Genomic DNA, 13,374 nt, shown 5'->3' on the forward strand with positions numbered 1-13,374 from the left:
GGACCCATCCAGTCTAGCCATGGCAGGTAATAAGTTTCATTTTCGCAGTCACTGCCTACGCGATGGATGGGCCACTACCAACTAAGTCAGCTCTTCTTACTCCTCCTCCTTTTCCTTCCCTTCTCTTCCTCCTCCTCCTCTTTTCTCTCTAGGTCTCTTTCCTACTCCTACGCAGCCAGAGTCTCTACTTGGAAACTAAGGAGCTCTTTAAAAAAATAATAAAGCGCCACTAAGCATGCGCGTGTCTCTCAGCCGCGCATGCTCAGTATCTCAGGCAGGTTCCAGATGAGGACTGCATCGCCTCGTCCTGACCACGGACAGCGCGGAGGTCTCGGCTCGGGCAGGAAGTGAGTCTGCTCAGTCAGGAGGTGGCGGCGGCGGCAGCGGGAGCCTCAGCTTCTGAGAGCCCCGGGCTCTCGGACCCCCTCCTTGCTGTCTTCCTCCCAACCCTTTCCTAGTCCAGGAGGTTCCTGAAAGACAAGCAAGGATGGATCTTCACAAGCCGATGACTACTCGCCGCTACCAAATGGTGAGTGAACGCGACTCTGTCACCTTCGGGGCAAAATCTCTCTTTGGGAGCTGTCCCCCCAGTCAGGGCCGCGCAGCTGGAGGAGACGCTGGCCGTCCCTTCCTCGGGGAATCCCGTCCCGGGTTGGCTCGGGGCTCGCCCTGGGAGCTCGCGGTCTCGCGCGCTCCCTAGTCCCCCCGCCCCCGCCCCCGCCTTCGCCTTCGCCTTGAAATCAGTTTTCGTTTCTCTGGCTTCTTCCTTACCTCCCGAAGACTTGGGTGACTCCGGCGCTTGGGCTTCCTCCGGGAAAGGATTCTCAGTCGGGGAACTCCGTGGAGGGCTGGGTGGGGGCGGGCAGGTACGTGGGAGGCGGAAACAGGGTGGGGTGGTGGAATTTAGTAAACATCTGGGTTAAGCATTTGACTTCTGTTTTGGAGCATTTACCCCCACTTTGGAGTTGTCCGGGACTGATTTTGCTTCTGCCCGTGGATTTTGGAGTTAGAAAGACCCGGATTCGGAATCCTGCCATTCATTGACACTTGCCATCTGTGCGACGGGGGCACTGTTCCTCAGCGTCTCTCGGACCCTCAGTTTCCTTATCTGTAAAATGGACTAATTGCACTCTCCCTCTCCTTTAAAAGGGAGAAATATATTTGCAGATGGCTTTGCAAACTTTTAAGAGCTTTAGAAATAACCTATTGTATTAGCCTGAACCTGAGATTATTCCTTTCGGAGAGGCAGCTCCCCTTACCCCGTGTAGATTAGCAGTTTATGGTCTGGAGCAGCAGTTCTCAAATTTACCTACTTAAAAGTTGACTTGGACTAACTTCTAAATTTAATTAAAAAAAACAAACAAAACTTAACGAGGTATTCCATAAACTTTCCAGGAGTAAAACCATTTGAATAGGAGTGGAGGTGGGAGAAGCTGAAACGCTATGGCATCGAATATTCTATTGGTTTCTTTTTGCACCATTTCTAAATCTTTGAAACTCTTGCTGTGTTACTTGGTTTATGGGTCTCAGATTTTACTTGTAATGTTTACTTGCTTTGCTTCTCTAAGGATTACTCATCTTGTTTTGTTCACAGTTTACAGTGTTGTAGGGTATTGAATCTTCAAATGTGTGTAAATGCTTAGAAAATCATAACAGTTAATATTTAATTGTTTTAATTATTTTAAGTATTAAGTATATAAAAAACTCACATGACACTTAAGTTTTCAATAATTTTAAAAAATCTTTTACTAATCCAAAAGACTTTCCTATTGGTATTTTCAAAACAGTTCTAATACTGCTTCTGTTTTTGGAGAACTTTTTTCTTTTGTTGGTGAACTTCATTTTTTTAAAAAAAATTTACCTATTTTTCAGAAATTAGCAAAAATACTCTTAAAGCAGAAAAATTATTTCCTTTTTTTTTTTTTTGTCTTTTCAAATTCTTATCCTCTGTCTTTGGAGAGAGAAGAGAAAATTAGAGGTCTTTTGAATCATTGAATTAAGTAAAGATAGATATAAAGATTCTCACTTCACTGCTTTTTTCATTATCATTCTTTATAGATTCTCATATAAAGAACCCTTGGATTTGCAGGATAAATTTAAGGCATGTTAAATCATTAACAGTAATTGCCCTCTAAGAATAATTTCTCATAATATGACTCCTATGACTAGTTAATTCCTTTTTTTTTTTTTTTTTTTTTTGGTTACTGAAACTAGAATACTAATGGGGGAGGAAAGGATGGAGGATTATATACTTTCTTCTTTAACACATTCTCCCTCCCTCCCCCTAATACTTTTGGAAATATGTGAAAATCTTTGTGCTTTAAAATGTCTTTTAAAAAATTCTACTATACTGCTTTATTAAAAAAAAAAAAAAACTACTTCTTGGTGTTATATTACTTGATTTTGCTTTTTGGGGTTAAATGATTTTCCAAGTACTTTCCATGGTTCCTTTCTTCTCTTAACATTTTGCAGTCTGACTTCCCATTTCATTTCACTGAAATGCTATCTAAATTTGCCAATGATCTCTTAATTGCCAAATATGATGAATTTTTCTCAATCCTTATCCTCACCTAACTTCTTTGTAACCCTTTGACTATCAGTCACCCTCTTCTCTTAATACTCTTTTCTCTCTAGGTTTTTATGACATTGCTTTTTCCTATACTTTCCCCCCTACCTTTCAAATTACTCCTCAGTTTCATTTGCTGGGATTTTTTGCCAGGTAGTTCCTGCTACCTATGAGCATTGTCTTGAATCCTCTGCTTTCTCTAATCTGTATTATTATTATTATTACTTGGTGATCTCATCAATCTAGTAGAATTCCTTGTCATTCCTATGCTAATGATTCTCAGATCTGTTTATTTAGCTAGAAATCTCTTTTAACCTATGGACTCAGATCTCACTGGTTGTTAGACATATAAATTAGATGTCTGAAAGATCTCTTAAACTCAATATGTCAAAATATAATTCATTGTCTTTCCCTTCCCACCCCAACTCCTAAGCTCTTCCCTCTTTTGAATTTCCTTAGCAGTGTTGAAAGTATCACCATCCTCCTTGTCATCCAGTCTTGCAAGCTAGATGCCATTCTGGATTCTTCACTCTTCTTTCAACCTCTCCTCTCCATTTCTAGTCAGTTGACTACACCTATTGATTCTATCTTCAAAACACTTTTTTTCATGTGTCCTGTTCTCTCTGATACTGCCATACTCTGTTGCATGCTGTGTTTACTTCAACCTGGACTATTTCAGTAACCTTTTGGGAAGGTCTGACTATGTCAACTCTCCCATCTCTGCCTCTTCCTTCCATTTTCAGTAAACTCCAATAGCTCTCAATTATCTTAAGGATCAAAAATAAAACCTAGTCTTTGGTGTTTAAAGGTCATCTAATATTGGTCTTTCCTATCTTTCCAATTTTCTTACACCTTAATCCTTCCCCTTCAGTGACACTTATCTCAATTAGTTATTCCTTGAAGAAGATAGTTTATTTCCCAACTTGGGGCATTTTCACAGACTATCCCTTGTATCCCTTGTGCCTAAAATTCTCTTTCCTCATCTCCACCTCTTGATTTCCTTCAGATCTCTGCTAAAATCCCACCAAGCCTTTCTTTAATTCTACCCTCCGTGCTTGTTCCTTTCCTCTTTTGATTAACTCTGATTCTGTATATATTTTGTGTGTACTCATTTGTGTATTAGGTTCCCCATTAAATCATGAGCATTTTGAGGTTTTTTTTGGTATGTCTCCAGCACTTAGCTCAGGGTCTGTCATATTAGGTGCTTAATAAATGTTTGTCAACTTTATAGATCTGATATCTTTTTTGCTATTCAGTGATTCTCTAAGCCCTCCACCCTAGCTCAACCTATTTTTTTCAGTCTTATCTCACACCTGCCACAGACTTGACACCTTGTGTCAATTAGATTGCCCATTTTCTTTTTTTAATAATAACTTTTTATTTTCAAAACACCTGCAAAGACAGTTTTCAACATTTACTCCTCTAAAATCTTATGTTCCAAATTTCTCTCTTTTCCTCCCAGCCCTATCCCCCAGACAGCAAGTAATCCAGTATAGGTTAAACATGTGCAATTAGTGATGACCATATTTCCATATTTATCATGCTGGATAAGAAAAATCAGATCATGTGGAAGAGGAAGGAATTTGTGACCAAAGAAGTAGATATCATTATTGATTACAAAATAGATAATTTTGATTATATTAAGTTAAAAAATTTTTGTACAAATTATTGCAGACAAAATTAGAAGAGAAACAATAAACTGGGAAAACATTTTTACATTCAAAGGTTCTGGTAAAGGCCTCATTTCTAAAATATATTCAGAATTAACTCAGATTTATAAGAATTCAAGCCATTCTCTAATTGATAGTCAAAGGATATGAAGTCAATTTTCAGATAAAGAAATTGAAACTATTTCTAGTCGTATGAAAAGATGCTCCAAATCACTATTGATCAAAGAAATGCAAATTAAGACAATTTTGAGATACCACTACACACTCGTCAGATTGGCTAAAATGAAAATCTTTTCCTGAAAAGATAATGAATGACTAATATTGGAGGGGATGTGGAAAAGCAGGAACACTCATACATAGTTGGTGGAACTGTGAAGGGATCCAACCATTCTGGAGAACAGTTTGGAACTATGCTAAAAAATGTGCATATCCTTTGACCCAGTAGTATTTCTACTGGACTTATAAAGAGATCTGAAAGAAAGGAAAGGGAGCCACATGTGCAAAAAATGTTTGTGGCAGTCCTTTTTCTAGTGGCTAGAAACTGGAAACTGAATGTGGATGCCCATTAATTGGAGAATGGTAGAATAAATTGTGGTAAATGAGTTGTTCTGTAAGAAATGACCAACAGGATGATTTCAGAGAGGGTTGGAGAGACTTACATGAACAGATGCTAAGTGAAATGAGCAGAACCAGGAGATCATTAATCATGGCAACAACAACATGGCAATAAAACAATATGATGATCAATTCTGATGGATGTGGCTCTTTTGGACAATGAGATGATTCAAACCAGTTCTAATTGTTCAGTGATGAAGAAAGCCATATACACCCAGAGAGAGGCCTATGGGAACTGAACGTGCACCACAACATAGCATTTTCATGTTTTCTTTTGATGTTTGCTTGTATTTTGTTTTTCTTTTCAGGTTTCTTTTCTTTATAAATAAATGATTTTAACATATATTTTAACATATTTAACATAAAAACATGCCATCTAGGGGAGGGAGGAGGGGAAGGAAGGAAAAATTTGGAACGGAAATTTTGAAAAGTTCAATGGTGAAAAATTACCCATGCATGTTTTGTAAATAAAAAGCTTTAATTAAAAAAAAAAAAAAAAAGAAAAGAAAAATCGGATCAAAAAAGGGAAAAACTGAGAGAAAAAAAAGCAAGCAAACAACAAAAAAAGTGAAAATACTCTGTTGTGATCCAAATTTGGTCCCTATAGTTTTCTTTCTGGATGCAAATTGCTCTCCATCACAGGGATATTGAAATTGATTGTCCCCTCCCCTACCCCCTCCATCCCCCCAATAGGGACAATTGGAATTAAATGACTTGCCCAGAGTCACACAGTCAGGAAGTGTTAAGTGTCTGAGGTCAAATTTGAACTCATGTCCTGCTGACTTCAGGGCTAGTGCTCTATCCTCTACACCAACTCCTGCCCCCAATTTTTAAAAAAATGCTCTGAACTACATCTTCCCTTCCCTAGTCCTCCCATGTATTAGTACATGGAATACACTTTGCTTTAGTGCAGGCAAAGATACAAAGTTTAGATAACATAGCCTTTACCTTTATAGGGGACAGATTGGAAAGAGACTAAGATAGCAGCACAACACACTACAGTACCCAATATTACATGCCCTAGATCACTTCAGACAAGTACTTTAAAGGATAAGAAGGAATTCAGAAGAGAGGTGGTGAGGAAAGCATAACCAGGCGTGGTGTAGATCATGAAAAAAGGCAGTGAGGTGGTAGGGTGCTTGGTGTTCTTAGAAAAGAGAGCAAACCTGTTTGGCTAGTGCATAGAGTTCCCGAAGAGGAATAATATAGTAACAATAGATCACGTTTATATAGCCACTGAAGATTAAAACAATTTTATTTTTTTCCTCCCAGTATTATTCATCTCCCCCTCCCCTAATCTATTTAGCAAATTAAACAAGTACTTCAGAAAATAAAATTGTTAAGTACAATGATGCATGCAAAGTTTGGCAAAACAAATGTCCATATTGTCTGTGTCTGATGATATGCCTCCTGCTGCATTTTCATGTGTCACCTTTTGACACTATTCATTTGTATTCATTCTTTTGAATATCATTGCATTGATTAGAATTTTATTTAGTCTTTCATATTTGTTTTTCTCTATAATGTTTTCATTGTTATATTCTCTTAGTTCTGCTCACTTCATAGATCTGCTGGGTTCCTTTATAAATTGCTTATTTTTTTAAAAAAATAACTTTTTATTGGTAGAACCCATGCCAGGGTAATTTTTTACAGCATTATCCCTTGCATTCACTTCTGTTCCGATTTTTCCCCTCCCTCTCTCCACCCCCTCCTCCAGATGGCAAGCAGTCCTTTACATGTTAAATATGTCACAGTATATCCTAGATACAATATATGTGTGCAGAACCGAACAGTTCTCTTGTTGCACAAGGAGAATTGGATTCAGAAGGTATAAATAACCCGGGAAGAAAAACAAAAATGCAAGCAGTTTATATTCATTTCCCAGTGTTCTTTCTTTGGATGTAGCTGCTTCTGTACATCTTTGATCAATTGAAACTGAATTAGCTCTCTTTATCGAAGAGATCCACTTCCATCAGAATACATCCTCAAACAGTATCATTGTTTTTTTTTTTTTTTTTTTAATTTTTATTTAATAATTACTTTATATTGACAGAATCCATGCCAGGGTAATTTTTTTTACAATATTATCCCTTGCACTCATTTCTGTTCCGATTTTTCCCCTCCCTCCCTCCACCCCCTCCCCTAGATGGCAAGCAGTCCTATATATGTTGGATATGTTGCAGTATATCCTAGATACAATATATGTTTGCAGAACCGAACAGTTCTCTTGTTGCACAGGGAGAATTGGATTCAGAAGGTATAAATAACCCAGGAAGAAAAACAAAAATGCAGATAGTTCACATTCGTTTCCCAGTGTTCTTTCTTTGGGTGTAGCTGCTTCTGTCCGTCATTTATCAATTGAAACTCAGGTCTCTTTGTCAAAGAAATCCACTTCCATCAAAATATGTCCTCATACAATATCGTTGTTGAAGTGTATAATGATCTCCTAGTTCTGCTCATTTCACTTAGCATCAGTTCATGTAAGTCTCGCCAGTCCTCTCTGTATTCATCCCGCTGGTCATTCCTTACAGAACAATAATATTCCATAACGTTCATATACCACAATTTACTCAACCATTCTCCAATTGATGGGCATCCATTCATTTTCCAGCTTTTAGCCACTACAAACAGGGCTGCCACAAACATTTTGGCACATACAGGTCCCTTTCCCTTCTTTATTATCTCTTTGGGTTATAAGCCCAGTAGAAACACTGCTGGATCAAAGGGTATGCACAGTTTGATAACTTTTTGAGCATAGTTCCAAATTGCTCTCCAGAATGGCTGGATGTGTTCACAATTCCACCAACAATGTATCAGTGTCCCTGTTTTCCCACATCCCCTCCAACATTCCCCATTATCTTTCCCTGTCATTCTAGCCAATCTGACAGGTGTGTAGTGGTATCTCAGAGTTGTCTTAATTTGCATTTCTCTGATTAATAATGACTTGGAGCATCTTTTCATATGTCTATAAATAGTTTCAATTTCTTCGTCTGAGAATTGTCTGTTCATATATATCCTTTGACCATTTATCAATTGAAGAATGGTTTGATTTCTTATAAATTAGAGTCAATTCTCTATATATTTTGGAAATGAGGCCTTTATCAGAACCTTTGATTGTAAAAATGTTTTCCCAGTTGATTGTTTCCCTTCTAATCTTGTCTGCATTTGTTTTGTTTGTACAAAAACTTTTTTTTTTTTTTGAGACCAGTGATACTTTATTGTAATTCACTAGCCAAACTCCAAACAAAAATGCTAGTTATTCAAAAATCACAAGGGGTATGTGGTCCATATTTCAATTAAAACGATATAACCTGATGTTTGGTTTGATTTATAGTACATTTGGGATGTAAAACATAAATGCATCTAAGAGGGATGTTATTATATCCTATAATGTACAAAAACTTTTCAACTTGATATAATCAAAATTTTCTATTTTGTGGTCAATAGTGATCTCTAGTTCTTCTTTGGTCATAAATTCCTCCCTCTTCCACAGGTCTGAGAGGTAAATTATCCTATGCTCTTCCAATTTATGTTTAATCTCATTCTTTATGCCTAGGTCATGAACCCATTTTGACCTTATCTTGGTGTACGGTGTTAAGTGTGGGTCAGTGCCTAGTTTCTGCCATATAAATTGCTTATTTTGTCATTTCTAATGGCCCACTAATAATCTGTTATATTCATATACCACAATTTGTTAGCTATTGCCTAAATGGAAGACAATCTCTTGGCTTCCAGTTTTTGGTTCCTACAAAAAAAAAGTTTTTTGTAACTAATAGAGCCTTTTTCTCTTTTGATTTTTCTGGAGTGTCAGCCTAGTACAAGCAGAAGACAGAATACAGAATAAATACAAATTGAGGACTATGGATCTCCTTTTTTACTGTGTTAGTTAGGCCAAAGGGTATGTATACAAGTTACTCTTTGGACGAAGTTCCAAATTGTTTTTTATATGGCTACACTAGTTCATAGCAATACCAAGTGTACCAATATACCTGTTTTGCTGAAGTCCCTCCAATATTTGTCATTTTCCTTTTTTGTCAGTTTTGTCAGTTTCAAATCACTTTACCTTGCTCTAATTTGTGGTTTAGTGCACTTAAAAATATGGTTGTTAATAGTTTGAATTTCTTCTTTTGAAAACTGCATATTAGTTCTTTGACTTTATTGGAGAATGATATTTAGTTTCATGCATTAGAATCTGTTCCTTATATATCTTAGATAAGAGATCTTTTAAAAGAGAAAATTGCTGCAATTTTTTTTATCCAGTTACTATTTCCTTTCAGTTTTAACTGTTTGATTTTGTAATTTACATAATCAAAATTTTCAGTTTTGTTTTTATTTTTTGATCCTATTGTTTTTGTCATGAACTCTTCTAGTGGTAAATCTGAAAAGTAATTTCTTGCTTGCTTCTCTAATTTATGTTATGACTTTATGTTTAAGCCACGTCCCATTTGGAATTTATTTTGGAATATGGTGTGAAGTATTGTTCTTAAACCTAATTTCTGCCAGACTGCTTGCTGTTCAGCTATTGTCAAATAATGAGTCTTTTCTTCAGTAACTGGAGTCTTTGAGCTTATCAAAATTGTGTTTGTTTCTTGTTGTATAATGAATCTGTTGCACTGAAAGATTATTTCTTCGCTCCTTTTTTGTAAACTAGTATCAAGTGATTTTAATGATGACTTTTTTGTACAATAGTTTGAGATCTGGTACAGATAAAGCCCTCTTCCTTTCTACTTCTTTTCATCATTACCTTGAGATTCTTAATCTTTTGTTCCTCTATACAAATTTCATTATATTTTTCTGGTCCTATAAAATATTCTTTGGGTAGTTTGTTTGGTATTGAATTAGATATTGAGTAAGTAAATTATCCTGTACCTTCCCATTTCCCTGCCTTTATTCATGCTCTTCCATATATCTGGATATCTTGATCCAGTTTTTTAAACCCAACTTCCAGGTCCAGTGTACATACCATCTCTTATAGTGGATTGGAAGGATATCTTATTTTTGGGGGATAATAAAAATTTTCCATATTAAGTTTTGAGTACCAGCTCAGTAATTTGTTTTGTAATAATCTAAATTTGGAGAAGAATTACATTTTTTTTTTTAGCTATAGTAACTTTTGAAGACAGTTTATCAAAGTCAGAGGTATTATAATTCATAGGCATTAACACATTAACAAAATCATGCATCTTTGAAATATTGTAGAAAAAAAATTAAAATAATAGATAATCCAACTGTACTTTTCTGGTAGTGTAGAGATAGCAGTTAGAACAAAGGAAATCATGATAAGAGATACAAATTTAAGTAAAGGTGATTGTTAAAGCCGTGCAATGACTTCCCTGAAGGAAAGAATATAGTGAAAGAATTAATTGAAAGCTGAAGACTTGAAAGACCATGTGGTACAGAGGAAAAGCTCATTGTACTTGAAGTCACCACCTTAATTAAAATCCTGGCTCTGTTACTAATTGCCTTTGTAACTTTGTAACCTTTGTAATTTCCCTAAGTTTCAGTTTTTCTAAACTCCATCAGTTCTTACCGTTTTATTACTTTTATATTACCTTTTTTTAACCACTTCCTAATTGATGGGCATCTCCTTGACTTTTATTTCTTTACTACTATTAAAAAAGTTGCTGTAAATATTTCTTGTACAGTTAGAACTTTCTCCTTCTATCTTTTTCAGGTATAGGCCTAATACTGTTATAAGCAAAGACTATGCCCATTTGTCTTTGCATAAGTCCAAATTGCTTTCTAGTATGACGGTACTATCATCATCATTGTGCATGTAAGTGCCTATTTCCCATAGCCATAGTAATAACATTGACGTTTTCCTTTTTTTGTCAGTTAGATCAGTAGAATATGTGTGAGATTGAATCTCCAAGTTGCTTTAGTTTGCATTTCTTTAATTATTAATAATTTGGAATATTGGATAGAATAGGGAATGAAAATGTTGAAGGCTTGAGGAAAGAAAAGACATTTTGGAATACCTTCTAGAGAGAATGAGAAAGGATCAAATAGGAAAGAACAAAAAGATTACATTCCTGTAGTGAAAAACCAATTGAAATCAGATGACATAAATTTGTACTGTACACAGTCACTTTGGTTGTGTGAGTACTATAACTCTGGTACTAGCAACTGATACTATGTAAATAAAATGAATTACCATGTAATATGTAAAAGAATCTTGAGAAAACAAGTTTTTTCTTAAAAGTCTTTTTTTTCTTCTGTTTAATATATACTTAGAACAATTTAAAAATATTCCTTTGTTTCTTTAAACTCATTTTCCCTTCACAGACTTTCACATTTCAATCTGATTGTCCTAATTGTTGGTTTTTATAAAATGATAGTAATGTAAATATATCTGAAGGGAAACTGTTTATCGACTTAAAAATAAAATAATTTTTTGGAGGGGGAGGAAATTTGAAAGGACTTTCCCCACCTCCATTATCTTTTAGTTTATGTACAATTCCATTTCCTGTATTAACATATTTACTACCAAGAGATAGAAATCTTAGCTAGAAACTTTATTGTTTAAGGTTTTATTACTGTTAGTCTTAGAATTGCCATGACTAAGTGAAGCTAGAATCTAGACTGAAGGAAATTCCATTTCACATATTTGTCATGTCATAACTAAAGTACAAAATTAAATTTTACTGATATAAAAAGTTTTTTAGAAAAACATTTGAAACAGGGAGAACTAAGATCAGGATAGTAATCATACTGTTTTTTTTTTTTTTTTTTTTTTCATGTGTAAGCTTTCAGTACAAGAAAATATTTTAATCTGTTATTTTGAGAAAGCATAGCCTTTTTGTATGGCATATATTATTTTTTTCTTCAGTAGCATTTCATTTTTCCAATTGCATGTAAAGATAATTTTCAACATTTATTTTTGTAAGATTTTGAGTTCTAAATTTTTTCTTCCTTTCTTCTCTTCTATCTTCTGCATTACCATGACAGTAAGCAATCTGATATAGATTAAATATGTGCAATCCCTTTAAACATATTTCCCTTTTTGTCATGCTGTGAAGGAAACATCAGAACAAAAGAAAAAACTACAAGAATGAAAAAGCAAACATTCTTCCATCTTCATTCAATCTCTATAGTTCCCTCTGGATGCTGATGGCATTTTCCATTTCACATCTATTGGAATTCTCTTAGATCATTGAATTGCTAAGAAGAAGTAAGTCTGTCATAATTGATTATTACATAATCTTGCTGTTAGTCTGTACAGTGTTCTCATTTCACTCAGCATCAGTTCATGTAAATCTTTTCAGGCTTTTCTCAAATTAGCCTGCTGATCATTTCTTATAGAACAATAATATTCCATTATATTCATATATTATAACATTCAGCTATTTCCCAATTTGTTGGGTATCCATTCAGTTTCCAGTTCCTTCAAATTCCATTTCCCAAAATAACTACTACAAACATTTTTGCACAAATTATCCTTTTCCCTCTTTTGTGATTTCTTTGGTATTAAGACCGAATGGATTAAAGGCTATGAACAGTTGTATATAACCCTTTGACATAGATCCAAATTGCTCTCCAGAATGGCTGGATCAATTCACAACTCCAACAATGAATTAGTGTCCCTATGTCCCCTCCATCCTTTCCTGTCATCTTAGCCAATCTGATAGATTTGAGGTTATGCCACAGAATTTTAATGGCATATATTTTCAAGGGAGACAATTTTTAAACATGATTTTTATTTTCAGAAGACAAAATGTTAAAGGGAAATGTTATACTATTAGTGCAATTTTTAAAAAAATCATTATTAGACTGTCAAACCTTATTAGAAAGGGTGCCATCATTTTACAAACTATTTTCACATTAGTAGATAAGCATTAATTAACTAATGGCAAAGTCACATTTTGAATATATATATTTTACCAGTAATAACTAAGGAAGCAAATACTTTTGTTAAACATTAAATTTTTAACATTATTGATAATCTTGATTGACTGTGACAAATATAAATACTTGTTGAATTATTTAAAAAGTAAATATTTAATGAAGTGTCAGAATATTTTTTAAAATTGACATTGAATGATTATTACAAAATTTGGTAAATCACGTAATGTGACAAAATAGGTGCTTATTGATGTTAATATTAAAGTAATTATACTAAGTTAATAATGCAAACATTTTTTTTTTGGTTGAAATTTGTATTGATGAGTAGCTTATGATTATTTTCATTTTGTAACTACTTTGGGGTTATTTTACCACCTGTGCAAATTAGAATGCATTTGATTTAAAGCTTTAATTAGGAAAATTTAGTTCATTTTCTTCCCTACAGAAGTCTATTATTTCATTTAACATGTAACTGCAACTTAATAAACTCAATCAGGAATTATTTCTTACAGTATTATCATACAATTAAGATACATTAGGTATTATTAATGATAATGACCCTGAGGTCCTGAAATAACTCTAAATTAAAAAGAGTACCTGAATTCTTTGTGCATAAAAATGTGATCATATAGTTATGCTTAACAAATATTAGCTATTATAAATTTAAACTGAATATCATAT

General features: G+C 34.6%; 1 protein-coding gene across 2 annotated transcripts in view; it reads left to right on the forward strand.

The window, feature by feature from the left end:
• Positions 1-269: 269 nt before the first annotated feature.
• The window catches only part of NDFIP2 (Nedd4 family interacting protein 2), a 90,953-nt gene continuing 77,848 nt past the window's right edge, over positions 270-13,374 (forward strand). Inside the window, exon 1 of one of the 2 annotated variants that reach the window (XM_051983981.1) lies at positions 270-529. In XM_051983981.1, coding sequence (XP_051839941.1) covers positions 488-529 — 42 coding nt within the window. In that variant the 5' untranslated portion in view covers positions 270-487. The remainder of the gene's footprint in view (positions 530-13,374) is intronic. The other variant, XM_051983982.1, reaches the window with a different exon arrangement.

Source organism: Antechinus flavipes, chromosome 3 (genome assembly GCF_016432865.1).
Source record: "Antechinus flavipes isolate AdamAnt ecotype Samford, QLD, Australia chromosome 3, AdamAnt_v2, whole genome shotgun sequence".
Taxonomy (NCBI): Eukaryota; Metazoa; Chordata; class Mammalia; order Dasyuromorphia; family Dasyuridae; genus Antechinus; species Antechinus flavipes.